Source organism: Bacillus rossius, chromosome 1, assembly GCF_032445375.1.
Source record: "Bacillus rossius redtenbacheri isolate Brsri chromosome 1, Brsri_v3, whole genome shotgun sequence".
Lineage (NCBI taxonomy): Eukaryota > Metazoa > Arthropoda > Insecta > Phasmatodea > Bacillidae > Bacillus > Bacillus rossius.
This window is the reverse complement of record NC_086330.1, coordinates 23,379,551-23,397,111: the sequence shown is the minus strand read 5'-3', so window position 1 is coordinate 23,397,111 and position 17,561 is coordinate 23,379,551. Positions and strand designations below refer to the sequence as shown.

At 49.3% G+C, this 17,561-nt stretch overlaps 1 protein-coding gene across 1 annotated transcript in view; it reads right to left on the bottom strand.

The window, feature by feature from the left end:
- LOC134533085 (glutamate receptor-like) overlaps nt 1–17,561 on the bottom strand; it is a 56,825-nt gene that overhangs the window by 3,541 nt on the left and 35,723 nt on the right. Inside the window, exons 5-7 of the mRNA XM_063370326.1 lie at nt 12,953–13,129; nt 11,549–11,766; nt 8,761–8,978 (exon numbers count right to left, since the gene is read on the bottom strand). Coding sequence (XP_063226396.1) covers nt 8,761–8,978; nt 11,549–11,766; nt 12,953–13,129 — 613 coding nt within the window. The remainder of the gene's footprint in view (nt 1–8,760; nt 8,979–11,548; nt 11,767–12,952; nt 13,130–17,561) is intronic.

Genomic DNA, 17,561 nt, shown 5'->3' with positions numbered 1-17,561 from the left:
TGCTACGTGCATGAACATGAGCCGTGACTGAGCCGTGAGCATAGACATGGATGGGGTATGCCATGCATGCCATCTGCCAGGCTTGCCGGTAAATCATGCCGCGGCGGGGACTTTCGCCACCTGTACCTGCGACACAGAGAAGAAGCCCAAAACAGACTTTGACGACGGAAAACCAAGGCCGACGTTTACGTTTAAGTGCGGCGCGAGGGGGTGTCATCGGCGGCCCGATGAGGTGGCGTTCTGCCATCAGTGCGGCACCGTTAGGCATCGCTCGTGCACTGAGGCTCGGGTGTTCCTCAACTTCAGGAATGGGCTGTTCATGTGCCGCGCTTGCGAGCTCGCGCTGGACAGACCGTCAGCGATGCCGGCGCCCCCTATCGCACCACGCCCCGGTGGCACTCTCAAACTACCGGAGTTCGGAGAGCAGGAGCACGAGGACCCCGCAAAGTTCCTACGGACATGCCGGGACAGGCTGGCACGATACTCGGTTCCTACAGACGAGTGGACGGAGAAGGTGTGCGATCAGCTGAGGTGGTGTGCCCTTGACTGGTGGGCCACAGCCGGAGAATACGGCATGGAGTGGGGCGACTTCACTAACGGACTGTAGGAACGTTTCAACGACGCCCATGCCCAGGCTCGGTGTCAACAATCACTGTTATGCCGGCCTCAGGAGGCGGGGGAGAGCGCGGTAGCCTTCATCAGGTCCAAGGTGCGGCTCCACCGACGGCTGGCGGAAAGAGAGGACAACAGCAGCATGCTAGGGGTAGTCGTCCAGCTGTTGCTGCTCGAACTGTGGCCATTCCTTAGGGATGCCACCGACAGGGGACTGGAGAAGTTCGTGCGGTTGGCGAACGAGGCGGAGCGCGATGTGCAAATCGTTCGCCGCGGCCGCGAGCCATCTACCCGATGGCCAGGAGCGTCACCACCAACGTTAGCGGCACCCGAGGACTCCAGGGCTCTGGTACCGTATGTGGCGCCAGTGCCGAGGCAACAGGGGGAGCAGCCGTCCCGACGCGCTGCAACCAGGGAAACCACCGGGGCACCAAACCAGGGGGCTCCGCGCTGTAAGTACTGCCTCGAGGAGCGGTACCACTGGCACGACGTCTGTCCCACGCGGGCAGCTGTCTGGCAAGCCCGCGGGGGTGGCGGTCCCACGTCGGGAAACGCCCACTAGGGGGTGGTGCTATGGCTGGCCACTGTCCCTGGAACCCTAGCCTGGCCTCCACTGACACCCCGGCGCGCCCCATCAGGACAGATGAGCGCCGCTCACCCGACTCGTCAGCGGCCCACACTGGGTCGTCGGCGAGCCGCACCGGACACCAGGTGGCCCTGGCGACACCAGCAGCACCTGCGGGATCCGCTGACACACCTGCACGCCCCATCAGGAACGGACGGGCGCGGCTCACCCGACTCGTCAGTGGCCCGCACCCGGTCGTCGGCGAGCCGCACCGGACACCAGGTGGCCCCGGCGACACCGGCAGCACCTGCGGGGTCCACTGTCACCCCGGCATGCCCCGTCAGGACAGATGGGCGCCACTCACCCGACTCGTCAGCGGCCCACACCGGGTCGTCGGCGAGCCGCACCAGACACCAGGTGGCCCCGGCGACACCAGCAGCACCTGCGGGGTCCACTGACACAACGGCACGTCCCGTCAGGACGGACGGGCGCGGCTCACCCGACTCGTCAGCGGCCCGCACCGGGTCGTCGGCGAGCCGCACCGGACACCAGGTGGCCCCGGCGACACCGGCAGCACCTGCGGACCGCCTGACAGCAGCGGCAGCGCCCCTGGAGCAGTGCGGTGAGTCGTTCCAATTAGGGCAGTTGGGACCTGGGGTGGGTCATTTACTCAGGATTCCCGTCAGGATGGATGGACAGCCAGTGCATGTTCTTGTCGACACGGCCGCCAGCCACACGTATGTCGGTTCAGTGCTCGAGCGTACAGGACATTGACTCAGGTGCGGAGGAGGTACATTTAGCGACGTAGGGGGGCAACAGCTCGTATTTTCGGTCGCAGGAACATCATCCTCTCCATCAGGGATCATGTCAGCCACACAACAGCACTAGTAGTAGATAGGCTACGGGAGACGCTAATCCTAGGACTGCCTTGGCTAGCACAGGAGGACACACTGTGGAGGTCAGGGAGGGGAGGCTACATGTTGGCCATCACGAGCGGCGCACGGTTTACAGCCTGGGCTATCGGCCACCTGCCGAACAGGGGACACCCATCACGCTCGCGGACCTGAGAAATGGTGTGCCCGCTGCCCATGTAGAGCTCATAAATCGTGTCCTGTCCCAACATCCACAGGTGTTTGCGGCCACGGACATGCTCCGCCGTACCACAACCACGGAACACACCATCCCCACCCGACCTCACCAACCCCAGTTCGTAAAGCCGTACGGGTTCGGACCCACTGAGAGGCACGTCATCCAGACCCATATCACAGAAATGCTACGCGATGGAGTCATCGAGCCCAGTGAGTTGCCATACAACTGCCAGATTGTCATGGCGAACAAAAAAGATGGCTCCATGCATTTCTGTGTTAATTTCAAACCAGTCAATTCAGTAACCATACACGCCCCACCACCGCTTATCAAAATAACGAACGCTTTGGCAGGGCTGGGCGACGCCCACATCTTCACGTCCCTGGACCTCAAGTCCGGGTACTGGCAGGTGCCCATACGTCCAGATAACCGCCCGAAGACCGCGTTCACTGCCCCTGACAACCGATGTTTCCAGTTCTGTGCAATGCAGTTCGGGCTGATGGATGCCCCCGCGACCTTCCAGGCCATGATGGTGCGTGTGTTAGAAGGTTACGCGGGCGAGTTCGCCGCCGCGTACTTGGATGACGTCATCATTTGGTCACGGTCGTGGGAGGACCACGCCCGGCACCTCGGCCTGGTCCTTGAGAGGCTGGCCAGATATGGCCTCACGTGCGCCCCCCAGAAATGCCATGTGGGCGTGGCTGAGCTGGAATACTTGGGGCACATAGTGGATGCGGAGGGTTTGCTGCCCTCTGCCAAAGCACCTGAACCTTATTGAGTCAAACCCGCCCCACGAACCCGCAAGCAGCTGCAGAAGTTGATGGGCCTTCTCAACTGGCTGTGCTCATTCATTCCGCATTTCGCCAGCATCACAGCCCCGATGACGGAATTGCTGTCACCCAAGCTCTGGTTTCAGTGGACCAGCGAGGCGGACGCCGCCCTGGACGCGGTAAAACGACAGTTCCGCGAGTGCCACCAGCTCGCCCATCTGCAGCCTGACCTTCCCCTGTTCCTTCAAACAGACGCCAGTCAGGATGGGATGGGGGCCATCCTGTACCAGGTGGGGGACAAAGGCGTGCGCCGGGTGGTGGAGTACACCATCGCCAAGTTCGGCCAGCCCGAACGGCGGTACCATGTGAACGAGCAGGAGTGCATGGTCGTCATTTGGGCTATGCGCCGCTACCACCACCACCTGGAGGGCCGCCAATTCACGCTGCGGACGGACAGCCAGTGTCTCCACTGGCTCAACTCCGCCCAGGGCTGCAAGTCGAAGTTCACGAGGTGGGCGCTGATGCTCCAGAACTTCGACCTCGCGGTCGAGCACATCCCTGGACGGGACAACCAGTTCGCCGACGAGCTGTCGCGTCATCCCGACCCACACAACACCTTTCAGGATGACCAGGACTGGGAGGGGCTGTTGCCGCCAGAGGGAGTCGCGCCGCCAGTCACTCCGGGGAAGGCGCCCACAACCTTGTTTCACATCCCAAGGGCCCCCGACCATCCCGCCGTCTTGCCTGTGGAGACCCTGAGCGATTTAGTGGAATTCGTGAAACAGTCCCAGCGGACAGACGACCCCACACAGGCCGAGGTGCGGTCATGTGGGGAGCAGGCTCACCCCTACCACAGGTGCATAGACGGGGTGTTGGAGACACGGTTACCAGGGGACATGGACGCCTGGTGCCTTCATGTGCCGCTCGGTGCCCGTGAGCAGGTCATGGGCTTCCACCACACGCAAGAGCTGGCGGGACACCCAGGTGCGCATCAGACACAGTTAGACGTCCGTAAGACCTTCCATTGGCCGGGGGTGACGCAGGACGTACGGGACCTGGTGCGGCGCTGCCAGCAGTGCCAGCAGAGGAAGACGAGGCGGTCTGACGGAGTGGAACAGCAGCGTCCCCGCCGGCCCCACGACCCGTTTTACACCCTGGCCCTGGACATAGTGGGGCCCTACCCGCGGACCACCCGGGGAAAGAGGTTCTTGGTCGTCATCACTGACATTTTCACCCGGTGGGTCGAGGCCTTCCCGGTGTCCAACGTGCGCACCGGAACCATAGCCACCCTGCTGGACCACGAAATATTCCCGCGGTATGGTTTCGCGCGCGTGCTGTTGACGGACAACGGCTGTTAGTTCAGCGGGAGGCGCTGGAGAGCTGACTGTCGCCGATGGGGTCTCGACCACCACACCACCCCCATCTACCATCCCCAGGCCAACCCCACTGAGAGGAGGAACCAGGAGGTCAAGGCGCAGCTGTGGCTAAGGTTTGGGGACGACCACTCCAAGTGGGACGTCCACCTGCCGAAACTGTTGTATTGTCTCCGGCGCTGCACCAACGCCGTCACCGGTCATTCCCATGCCGAGCTCCTGTACAGGAAAAACTTGGTGTTGCCCGGGGAAAGCAGGGTGGCCGACATCGCCATGGGCACAGTGGTGCGCCCCAATCGAGAGGAGGGGAGGGAGCACGCCAGACAACAACAGGCCCAATTCCTGGCGGCCCACACGCCCCACCCCCGATCCAGCCAGGTCTGCTGGTGTATGTCAGGCAGCACCACTTGTCGTCCGGGGCGCGTTACTTTTGTGCGGGGCTAGCGCCCCGATGGTCGGAGCCGCGGGAGGTACTGTGGAGGACGGGCCCCTATACTATGCGGTCCGGATGCCAAGGGGGCGGCTCGCTAAAGTGCACCGGGACGACCTGCGCTTAGTCGCGCATGGGGTCAGAGTTGGCCCAACGACCCCCTCTTCATCATCCCCCACACTCCAGGAGGCCACAGATACGCCGCGGGAAGGAGCAGAACCTGAACTCACCACCCGGGAGGACACGCACACGGGCGACCCAGACAGGGGTAGCCACGATCAGGCACCTGAATGCACCGAACCCGACCTCCGGGACACCCCGATCAGGTCCCCGTTTCGCTGACCACAGTTCCGCACGTACCCGAGGAGGTGGGGAGTCCGTTGGTCTGGTTTCCTGACGAGAAGGGGGAAGAGGTCTCTGAGGAGGAGGACAACGAGACACTGTGGCTGCTGGACCTCAGCCTGGTGGACGCCATGTTCTGGGTGTCCGTGGACGAGCCCGAGGACGGGGAGGAGGCACCGGACAGTAGGGATAGGCGCCCCAACCGCAGACGCCGGGCCCCGGTCAGGACGTGCTGCACGGATGACAGCGAGCTTGTAGAGTTCACTCCTGTCCCCGCAGTGGAGGCGAGTTGCCCGACCACCCAACCGGACACGAGGGAGCCTACCACACTCTGCCCAGTAGAGACCCACACCAGCACAATCCCCCCCACACGACCACAGAGGGCCTGCCGACCCCCGGCCTACCTGGCGGAGTACGCGTGGTCCAGGTCCCCGTCGAGCTACTCCACCCGGTCGCAGCCCGTAGGGGACGTTCCAGTGGAGCCAACACTCGTGGCCGGACCCATATCATCCCCCATATCCACGTCGTCCATTCCACAACCACGCCACACCCTGACCACACTGACCCCCCCCCCCTCAATTGTCACCATATTGCGCTAGGAGAGGCGCACGTCGCCGCCCAGTGCCAGGGGGGTAACGGACAAAGGTCAGGGCGTACCCCCTTGTTATTCATTGAGTGGGAGAGGCATTCAGGGCGTAATCATTGCATGACAACACACCACTACTCCACCGCGTAGTGTAGGGCTTGCAGTGCGGCAAACGTCAGTGAGGTGCTCAGCGTGTGAAGCGAGGCGTTGATGCACATAGCGGTCTCAGAGAAGGGGGGGCATTTGACGCCGACCGCCAATGCACCTCTATGTCGCATAGACCGCTATGCCTCATCGTCTCGCATAAGCGGGTGCACCGAACGCCAGGCAACGAGTGCTATGCCGGCGGAAGGATCCGGCCGGGTGTGGCATATCCCTCCGCCGCACTACAACAAATTAATTTATGTATATTTTTCCACAGGTTTTTATTAAATATTATTTTTCATCAATTAATATTTCAGTCCTTTCAAAATCATGTTTCACTGTGCGCTTTGTCCCGAACCTGGCCGGTTCAGTATCCCGCGAAATTCACACGTTTCGGCGTGAAGCCTGGCGGGGGAGGGGGGTCGCGCGCGGCGACACCGGCAGTGTCCTTCAGGAGCTCCGACAGGCCGACAGCCTGAGCGCAACGCGGTACCATCAACCTTGGCTTTCACCGACATGTAGTTTCAATAGTATAATATTTACATAATCGTTTACGTACAGTTCCGCGGCCGGCCTCAATCTACCATGAGGTATTTCACTTAATTAAATCAGTGCTCCAAGATGAGTGTTCTACATAATACATGAGTACTGTGGGAAGTCTACGAGACTTTATGTCGGCGCTTCACGCCCCAACTTAGCTTACCGGCTACTTAGTTTTGGCCCGCACGGGGCAGCCAGAAGGCGACACGTGCCACCGAACGTACTAACGAATCAGTCCCTGGGACACATTTAGATATCACGTAGAGTCGCCGGAGACGCGGGCCTACGTTCCACTAGCCTGGTATAAGAAGTGTTATGTAATAGTGAAATGTCTGATTGTCAAAGTATAATTTGGCATGTTAGAGTTTAGGTATCACCGCTGCACGGTATCGTGCCATCAAATGTACTGACATCCCTCGGCTTTAGGTCCCTGTTTCCCCGTTTGCGTAATTGCCCTGTCTTGCACGTGCAGCTCTCGTCGGTGAGGTGTGGGTCCAGGCCAACATGGCCAGGACCGGGAAATACGGGACCTGGAGGGAATTTTAGGTGAGGAGGAAGAATGGTAGGCAGTTCCAAGGATAACTCGGTGTTGAATGTTCCACGAGCCCCTTTTATTGTCGCTTAGAGAGCCTGCCGCAGCCTGGCGGATCTGTCGCGGAACGAGCGCCCTCCCTGCTATGACCCGGACTCCCGGAAGAAAGTCTCGTCTGTTAACACATCCCGACACAAACTGGGAAGTTACTCCCGTAACAATGGCCCCGATTAAGATTGCTCCGCAATGATGCGCAACGCGTGCGCGTTTCGTCACGTAAAAGTCTCGTACCGACGGCGAGGTTCGGCGGTCCGTAACCGCACGTACATGGCCTATGACGGTCGTCTGGTGACGTCCCGGAAAACTCGTAAAACTCAACAGGGTGAGCGATTCAACAGATGCAGCTCTGCTGCCGCGACAACCCGTGAAGTTACACTGTCGTCGGACCACGAGCTCAGAAGGCGCGCCTCACGAGCAGCGCGGAGCGGCATGCATGTCTGTCTTCGATCGCGCCCTGAACACCACAGACCTTCCCCGCCCGCCAGCGGACCGAGGCCCGCGGGCTGCGGAGGAGGGGAGGAGATTCGGCCGGCGTGGGAGAGGCCCACACCGCGACGCTCCAGGCTGCGATTACATTACTAGCACGGCAAAACACTTGAGAAAAATCATAGAATTATTTACACATGAATTAATAAGTTACGATTACAAAATATACACAATTATTGAGGTTCGTGACCATTTAAAATACATAAAAACATACTTATTTACACACAAAAAGAAGCCCACTGGCATACTAGGGCGCACGTGGGTGCGTCCCTGACCGTCGCACTTCACAGTCGGTGCACTAGTATCGCAAGAGAGTACATTGACGAGGCATAACGGCCTGATGGAGCCGAGGAGACACTTGGGTCGACGTCAGTACTAACGAATCAGTCCCTGGGACACATCTAGGTATCACGTAGAGTCACCGGAGACACGGGCCTACGTGCCACTAGGCGGTATATTAAGTGTTAGATAATAGTGAAGTGTTTTGTTCGTCAAGATATAATTCGTCTTGTTAGAGTGTATTTTGTAACCGCCGCATCGTGTGTACAAGTCCGCCCCTCACGCGCATTAAAATCGTGAACCGCCACTGAGGAAGTGAGCTGCGCGTGTGACTAGTCGCATCGGGAAAACCGTTATGGCCAGAACGGGCAGCAATATGTATAGGGCTGTGCCGTAATAAATTCATCAACTATTCTCTAGAAACTTTGTGTTCTTCTTCAGGCGTCCCGAGTGGCCATTACAGCTCGGGGGGCCCTACTGCGTTAACCCCTACCTCTAGCCACAAGGCCGAACCCTCCCTGAGATCTCGAACCCAAACCCAAATCACGTAAAAATCATAGGAGGTAGCGGGGACGGCGTAAAATTTAGTAATATAATCGAGATAAATTTGAATGAATAATAAATATCAATAAATATGCAGATTTTGTATTATAATTTATCAATTATAATTATTTATTAAATAACTGTGTTATAATTTATAATGCATGGGAACATAACCTCACTTGCATAAATAAACTTGATAAAGTTTATAAAAAAACATTGTATTACTAAAATTCGCAATAAATAAATTTTTTTAAAAAATTAAATTGACCAATATTCAATATTAATCACCGAAGTATAAGCTATAAAAGCACATATATTATTGTTTTTTTTTTCAGCCCGTCAAACACCACTCTCATAGTTAGTTGAAAATGTGCTTAAGAAAGTATGAGTCGAGGAAGGCGGTAGGCCGCACCTTGATGCGCTCGAGGTTGACGGAGCCGGCGGGGATGCCCAGCGTGAAGGAGCCGTCCTCCACCATGGCGCGCAGCGAGCGGAACGGCACCTGCAGCTGCGCGACGGAGCCGCGCGAGATGGCCCTGGCCGAGTAGCCGGCGGCCAGCACCACGGGTACGGCGAGCACGCACCAGAGGGCGAGCCTGCAGGCGGCGGAGCGCGGGGCGCTCGGGGGCGCTGCAATGTCGGCGACACGGCGGCTAGACACAGCTCCCGGCTCACCTGGCCTCGCAGTCGCCGCGTCCAGGGGCTACAAGACCCCCTCCTTCCCTCTGGAGCTACGCTTGTTACCCACTGTTAGGTCACTGCTACCCTGAAGACGGCGACTGCAAGGTCTACCAAAACGTTGGTGCCAAAGAACTCCAGACAAAGCCCGCAAAGCTTACCATACTTATTGATAACACTGGAATATAACTTTTATATATAAAATATACATACTAAATGTCATAGAGACACATTTTTCATTTAAATGTAATGGAAAAAATATTTTGTTTCTCCTCGTATCTACTGAAACCGTTTGAAAGGTGCGCCAGCCGAGTGACGTCAGTAGCCGGTGACCGTGGCACATGCGCACTGGCAGCGGCCGAGTACGTGCAGAACTGATGTTACACATCAGTAATGACAGTCACACAATGTCACACTTCACTCTCTCTTGGTGACTTGTGTAACTGGTGGATATTTTAGTTTCAAAAGGGTAAAATAATGATTTTGTCTAGGTATAAGTACCTCTATGTTTATTTTTTCTTTTCATTACTTTCACATAGAATTATAATACTTAATAAATTGATTGACAAATATATTAAAATTATTAAATTATATTAACATGGACATCAAATTACATTATCTAAAGAATGGGCCGCCGTAATTAGAAAATTACCATTAATCGTTGGACATAATTAAAATAGAATCAGAAACAATTAACAGGTTAAGTTATTTATAATCCCATTAAAGTCCCGAAAGAAAAATTTCCTGTGTCCCGATCTTTTCAATGTCGTGATAAAGGAGACATAAAAATAAACTTGGAGGACTGGAGGTTTGACGTTCGCTGGCTGAAGTTGAGCTGCTAACGAGGCGTCATGGCACCTTAGTCGTCCTAATAGCTAGAGGAAGAACTCGAGGGTGGTGGTGTTAGGTCCGCATTCGACCCTTGGACCCTGTCTGTGAACAGGTCCGAAACAAACATGTTCAGAACTGGTTCATAGACAGAAAAATAGGCAGAAAATGCCTTCTAACCACGATGATGGTCGGGGAATGGAGTTTGTCAAAAACTCACCGTACAGGGAGATGGCTTATAGCGTCAGCCAGGGTGCGGAGCTCGCGAACACGCGGTTGTCGCGGATGTTTCCATGATTCAAAAATATAGAAAATATTATGAAGTATTATTAACGAAGCTTGACTACTTCTGCGAGGTACGCAGACAGCTGACCGTCTCGCCACGACATATTCACTCCCAGGGAGAGTCCAATGGGGGACTGAAGACGGGTGACGTCAATGACAGCAGAAACGGCCGCAACGTAAACTTCGTTAACGGGAGCACGAAACACAAATAGTTTAAGGTGGGAGCCACCCAAGAAACAAATGTAGACAAATCAGAGGACAAATGTATAGTCATGAAGTTGTATAGTGTTAAAATCATAACTATCCAGTTGTTTTGTAAGAGCGACAATAAATATTCAGTTTTGTTTCCAAATACGTATTTCATTAATGCAAAAATAACCATGGCAATGTGAAGTACACATTTACAATATTTTTCTTGTAGTATAACTAGGGACGGGAACAATTTGCGGGTTCAGTGACCTCCAGGACAGACTCCACGATTCTCTGCACACTTGGAACAACCGACACATGTTCATTGGCTACTGACATGTGAAGCGTCTCAACTCTTGGTGACTTGTGATTCAATTCTTTGTGGGTCGGTTATTGGCCAAGATTCTTCCAGATTAACATTAACATTTAGATATTTTAATTTTTAGCATATCACGAAATGAATTCGCGAGTCTCTGTAAGTACAGGTATTATAACAAAATATTTTTTCGGAAACTGGTTTACAAAGTATGTGAACGAGACTTTCAGTTCTCGCCCAGTGATGTGTGTAACATCTAACCGAGGTAATAACCACGTGGTATCTTGTGGCACGAAAATTAATGTAAAATTCTTTAAAATAATGCCGAGGGTGATAAATACACACAAATTGTTTTTCCAACTACAGTTCCCACGTAGTTTCCGCACCAAATAATTGAACGGCTCCGTTAAAAGGAAGGGAAAAAAACCTCTTGAAAAAACATTGATGAAATGATTGCATACTTTTATGAATAAAATCGAATCATTTTAATTTTAATAATAAAATAATAAATACTTGAAATTATACTAGTAATGAGATTTTTAAAATGCAAGAATAATTAACCTTTATTGCCGAAATTGTTGTTGCAATAAGCAATGACAACCACATTAACTTTTCACTTCACTTTATAAACAGTCGAGTGGAAGAGAGAGAGAGATAGATGCGGCGCAACAATGTGCGTAACGGGACACTTTTTCGTGCGTGCCGCCGGAGTTCGTCAATTTATTAGACGTTGGCACGTCAAAAAAACTTACTAAACCCCGGCTAGGACCTGATTTTGGACGAGGAATCTCAGTACAATACTGCTTAGTTTCTTATAATCCGCTGAACAGTTTTCCTTTGGCTTTGTGAACTTTGGCTCGCGCCATCCGCCACAGACGGCGCGCACCGAGAGCCAAGGCGTTACCCTGGCCGCAGTAGATGGCGACGACGCGGAACAGGGACCCCAGCAGCCCCGCACGGCGCCCCCCGGACAGCCGGCGGTCCACCAGGCGCAGCGCCGCCAGCAGCAGGGCGCAGGCCGGGATGGAGGCCAGCACCACGCGCCACAGCGCCGGGCTGAACGGCGTCGTCACGTGACTGCGGGTGCGCTCCCCGGCCTGGGTCCTCAGCACGATCCCGTACCTGGCGGGTCCGAGCGGGACAGTCGCCGTACCCTAGTTCGTGTTTTTTTTTGCGCGTGATTTCATTCGTTACAATAGGCTTTTCTACCGAACAGGTCGTTACTTAGTACTGGCAACCTCAGGTTTATCTTACTTTGGGAAAACCTAATTTTCATTGGATTTTGATGTATATGCTAAAAATATAGAGTTTTAAGAAGAAGACATGATTTCATGGTTTAGTAGAAGCTAAGATTGAAATAAATATTTGGCATTAAGTTCATTAAAAAATACAACAAATAAAGACTAGATAAACCCTTTTTATAAACAATTAAAAATAGTTTTATTATATATTTATTTTAAATAATGTGTAAAAAACCCGTCAACCAAAAGGATTATCTAATACAAAATGCTGCATTGTGAGAAACTAGTCTTGAAAAGATGGCCCAGATTTCTAAATACCAGTATCTGAATTTTTTGATGATTGAAAAAATAATTGAACTAGCATACAGGCGTGCCATAAAGAAAGTTTTTTTTTTTTCGCGAATAAATCAGACCGCCAATTAGACTACAATAAGGCAAGTCCGCGCTAGCGATTATTCCCTTGTGATTGGCGGTCGTCTGCAAGAGAAGCCATAGACATAATTACCGATACAATTTACATTACTGATGATTAATGTTCATTATAAATCTGTCTTTGATCTAAACAGCCATTCAGTGATACGTGGTTCGTATGTTGGTACCATATGTCCAACCAAGTATTTGGTTGCAAGCGCGGCTACAGAGAGTGAGGGGGAAGGAGGTGGTCGAGGTGATTGCCCTCCCGAGTCAGAATTATGGTAATTTTTTTTTTTTTTACATTTTCTTGTGAAGGTTATGTTTATGTTTGCGTAAATACTTCAGTGTAGGCGTTAAACTTTTCCTTCATCAAAAGTTGTACAAGAAGTTCAACCAAAGGCAAACCTCTGACCTATTCAAAGGGACTGGTATAGACTCTGCGATTCTCTGCATACTCGGGCAAACGTTGTCTGCTCGTAGGTTTGCCGACAGGTGAGGCGTCTAAACTGGGTAACAAGTGGTTCGATACTTAATTTGAGTGAGTGTTGGTAATTGGCCAACGTTCCTCCAGAAGATGCAGAAAAGGCATTCCCCCGGTGTGACGTGTTCCCCGGGACGGAGAGCCGCCCACTGCTGGCGGCGAGTGCACTCACTTGGTGGTGACGAGCGGGCGCGAGAAGTCCACCACGGCCGCCCTCTCCGCGGTGACCTCGACGAGCGCCAGGGCCACGCTGGCATCGCCCCGGGCCACCATGCCCACCATGCCCCGCCACCGGCCCCGCGAGTCCACGTAGCCGAAGGCGAGGTCGTCCGCGCGCACGTACTCCACGCTGCGAGTCCACCCGGCAGCTCCTCAGGTCACGACTACACCCTCTCTGCCATTGTATCCTCGTCGGACTGCTTCTACACGACCTCCCTTTCCTTGCGTAGTCCCCCAACCACGCAGTCGGTGAGTCAACCTAGGGTTTGTAAATACGCATTCTTATTTGATATTCTGTGGTGAATGTTCCCGCGAGCTCTCTTGCCAGACGCTATACCTTTACGCACTACTTTACAGTGTAATTATTTTTTTTTTTCAATTTAATTTTTAAAAGGAAAAATTTTTAATCAATTCTAATTTTTGTATTTTATCAGACGCCATCTTGGTTTTAACCATATTGTCATCTTTTTTATCTCTTTTTTTACTTAATGAAATGCCTTGTTATTAACAGTGACCGGCTGCTACAAATAGTTTATTCTGTGAAATAATAATAGGTGGTAAAAGTTGATATACTCTAATAATACTATCAAAATACACAACTTTATGGTCTAAAAATAAACTAATAATAAAATAAAAATATATACTAAAAGCTTGTATAATTATCAATAGAAGATTAAATAAGAATTTAAATGCTAAGAAGTCGGATGCATATTTACAAACCCTAGATTGACTCACCGACGCGTGGTAGGGGAACCACGCAAGGTAAGGTGGGTCGGGTAGAAGTAATCCGGCACGACGACGAGAATATAAATATACCTGCATGTACTTTATTTTATGTTATGTTCTGTAAATAATGTTAGTTATCTCTGCAACATTACAGTAATATAAATGAGTATCTGGTTCGGTGCACATTTAAAACTCGATAATCTTATGGAAAAGTATTTATATATTTGCAATTATAAATTATATGATAGAATTAATAATCAGCATATTTACTGATTAAAATAAACTCATTTATTATACTAAAACAATTAATTTATATAATTTTTTTGGTACAATAAAGCCAGTTCAGTGTCTTTTTTTTATATATATATAAAACTCCTCGACCCTGGAGAAACCTCCGGATGGCCACCGCATGGGGAGCCCTAGAAAAGAAACGGGCTCCGCATTTGGAAGCCACACTGAAAAGTTTTTTTCCACCCACCGTCTCTTTGGTAGCCTGACTTGTTGCAAGGGATTGTATTTCTTCAGACAAATGCCACCATCTGCCTGAGGCAATCCGCCTTGGAGCAGAGCCGCGAACCCGGGTCCTACAAGTCACAAGGCAGGCGCTCTACCCCAGAGCCAGAGGGTATCTGCAGTCTTCCTAATACTGACAAGATGTTATTCCAAGAGTGTATTGTAATGATTAACACGTGTTTATTTCTGGCAGTTGATTTGGGAAGCAAATATGTACCTATGTAGGATATTAAAAAAAAAAAACAAAAAAAAAAACATGTAAGCTAGTGTTTTATTACCAGTGATATCTCATGTAGCAAATACGATAATATTACGAAACTTGGAGTAAATACGTCGACTATAAAATTCATCAATTTGCAGAGCTAAATTTTAAACTATATAAGGAAATCGCTCCAATCAAAGCGATAAAGACAAAAATAATAATGATACCTGGCTATGGACCTAAAATTATCCCTTGCCATCCGCCACAGATGTCATATTTCCGCTCAATTAACGAAATTACACCTATTCAATTCCGTATACCGAAAGCTAAGATGTTACACATCAAAAATTAACAGCATGAAATAAGACTACTTAAAAAGATTTATTTTTTAAGTATACGTGTTTTCAAATCTTATACCATAGCGATTGATGGGCGTGTACCGTCGCACCTGCAAACGGATCTCGGCAAAGAATTCTACAATGCAAACTTCAAGGCTTTGATGAAGAAGTTTGGGTTCAAACACTACTCTACATTTAGTAATGTCAAGGCCACCATAGTCGAATCGTTTAACAGAACTTTGCGCACCAAGATGTGGCAACGGTTCACAGCTAACGGAAATTACAAGTGGCTGGATATCTTACCGAAACTATTAAGCGAATACAATTCCACGAAGCATTCTGCCATGAAAATGAAGTCAAAATACGCTTCGAACAGTGTTTTCCAACACGAAGAAGAAAGATCCACGAAAGCTTAAAGCTAACGTCGGTGACATTGTGCGAATCTCAAAAGCAGAAAGGCATCTTCGAGAAAGGTTTCACTGCGAATTGGAGTCCCGAACTTTTCCGTGTGACCCACGTTTGTGAATCAGAGCCTAGGTAGGACCTTCTACCTCGAAGATTTGTACTACAAGCCTTTTCGTGGTGGTTTCTAATCCAAGAGATTAAGCCTACGATGTATCCTGATACGTACTTGGCGTAGAAGATTATCTAACGAAGAAATGGACGATCCTACGTCAAGTGGTGGGGCTTCCCACCTAGCTTTAATTCGTGGGTAGCAGATGCAGAAATCGAGAATCGCTAGTAATTCGTTTGAGTTTTGTACTTGCAGATTTTATGTAGTATAATATTTTTAATTTTGTGGTGTTTTTATTTCTCGAATCTGTCACTTTTAAAGTATTTTTAATTATTTTTTTTTAATCAAACCGGGATGACTGAATCAATCATTATTTAAACAAGTAATTTTGTTTTGTGAATTTTGAAATTTTTTCTGAATTTCTAGTTTAATGATTACAACTTTACAAGATGGCGGCCAAGATGGTGGGAGTCACAGAAATAAATAAATACTTCACTCTAAATTGCAGAAATCAAACTGATATTCCAGCAGTGTCCTCTAGCAGATGAAGACAAGATGGTTGACATGATGTCATACCGGCTGATATAATAACTTCTTGGGAGGTCAGTCTGCCAGTGGCTTCCGTGGAGGAAGGATCCATCACCATTTTTATTTTACCCTCACTGGGTCTGACCTCAGTACCTTTTTATAAATTGTATTATTAACATTTTGTTAGGTAATTTTTTAATATTTTTTTAAAAATTTCCTATTAAAATCTGATAAAAATTAAGAATTTTCAAGATGACGGTCAGTTAATGGCGAAAAATTTTATATTAAAATGTTATTAATTAAATTTTTTTATAAATTCTAAAAATTTTCTTATATTTATATCATAAAAATTATGGTTTTTCAATATGGGGGGCATTACGAAAATTGCAATGCTAAGGAGTGGGGTGTTAGATGGCGAAAAATTCTAGAATTCAAAATGGTGGAACCATAATGTTGGATCCAAGATGGCGGAATCCAATATAGCGACTGAGGTCAAAGGTAAAGGTCAAGGTAAAAGTAATCCAAGATGGCCACCGTGACGTCACAGTCCAAGATGGCAGTTGGCATTCCACGCACCTCAGCCTGAAGCTTGTTTACATACTAGTTACCGTGTTTCCAATATTGATGGCGGTAACTAATTTATTGTTTCACCCAATTCGCCCATCGGCTGTTTCAAGTATTGCAAGCTGTGGTAGGGTACTTAACTGAAGTGGAGTCAGTTGCCCGAACAATTCTGAACACACCCAAAGTTCACCGAGCTCGCTCGTGCAACTTCGCTTTCGGAATAAAAAAAATCATCACTTTACGAGGATAATTCGGTTTACTGTTTAAGAATATTTTAAATACCAATTGCCTAACATAATTATCCTTTCATTTTAGTTACGGTAACCTAGACGGGAGAAAAATATCCTCCAGGAGAAAAGAATTAATTTAAACGAATTTTCACCGGAATTTTAATAGTCAACTATTTTACGGATTAATTATGTAACAGACCTAAACCAACCTTTTATTTTGGTTGCGATCAACTATTTGCGAATACATATCTATACAAAAAGAAAGAACTATTTAAGCGAGAATATTATTTATGTAACAAACCTACCCTACATTTAAATTTATCCTAAGATGCACGAATACTTTATCCGGGCATCTGACTCGGGTTCAATGAACAGTAGGTTTCTCTCGTAGTAGTGACGGCAGCTCGCCATTAAGCAAAGCAGCTTGGCCACTGGTCCCGGAAAATCCTCGCGCCGTCCATTGGAGATCCGCGCATAACTTACGAACACACATCTTAGAACTGTCATAACTTAGAATTCTCGAGAAAAATTCATTTAACTTAGAACAGTCGTAAGTTAGGACGATCACAACTTAGAAACATGACGTCAAAACAAGCAACTTAGATAAGTAATAAATTAGAAATATCACAACTTAGAACTGTCATAACTTATAACTGTCATAACTTAGAAACACGTAACTTAGAAGCACACAACACCGAACCACACAACTTAGAAACATCGTAACTTTGAAACCATAACATAGAATCATCATAACTTAGAACTATCATAACTTAAAAACACACGACGCCGAACCTCATAAATTAGAATAGTCATAACTTAGATAAACGCAACTTAGACCATGCATAACTTTGAAAATTCAATATTGTGAGTTTCTAAGTTATGAGTTTTTAGTCGTGTTTTTCTAAGCTGTATGTTTCTATTTTAAGACAACACCCACGTTGAATACA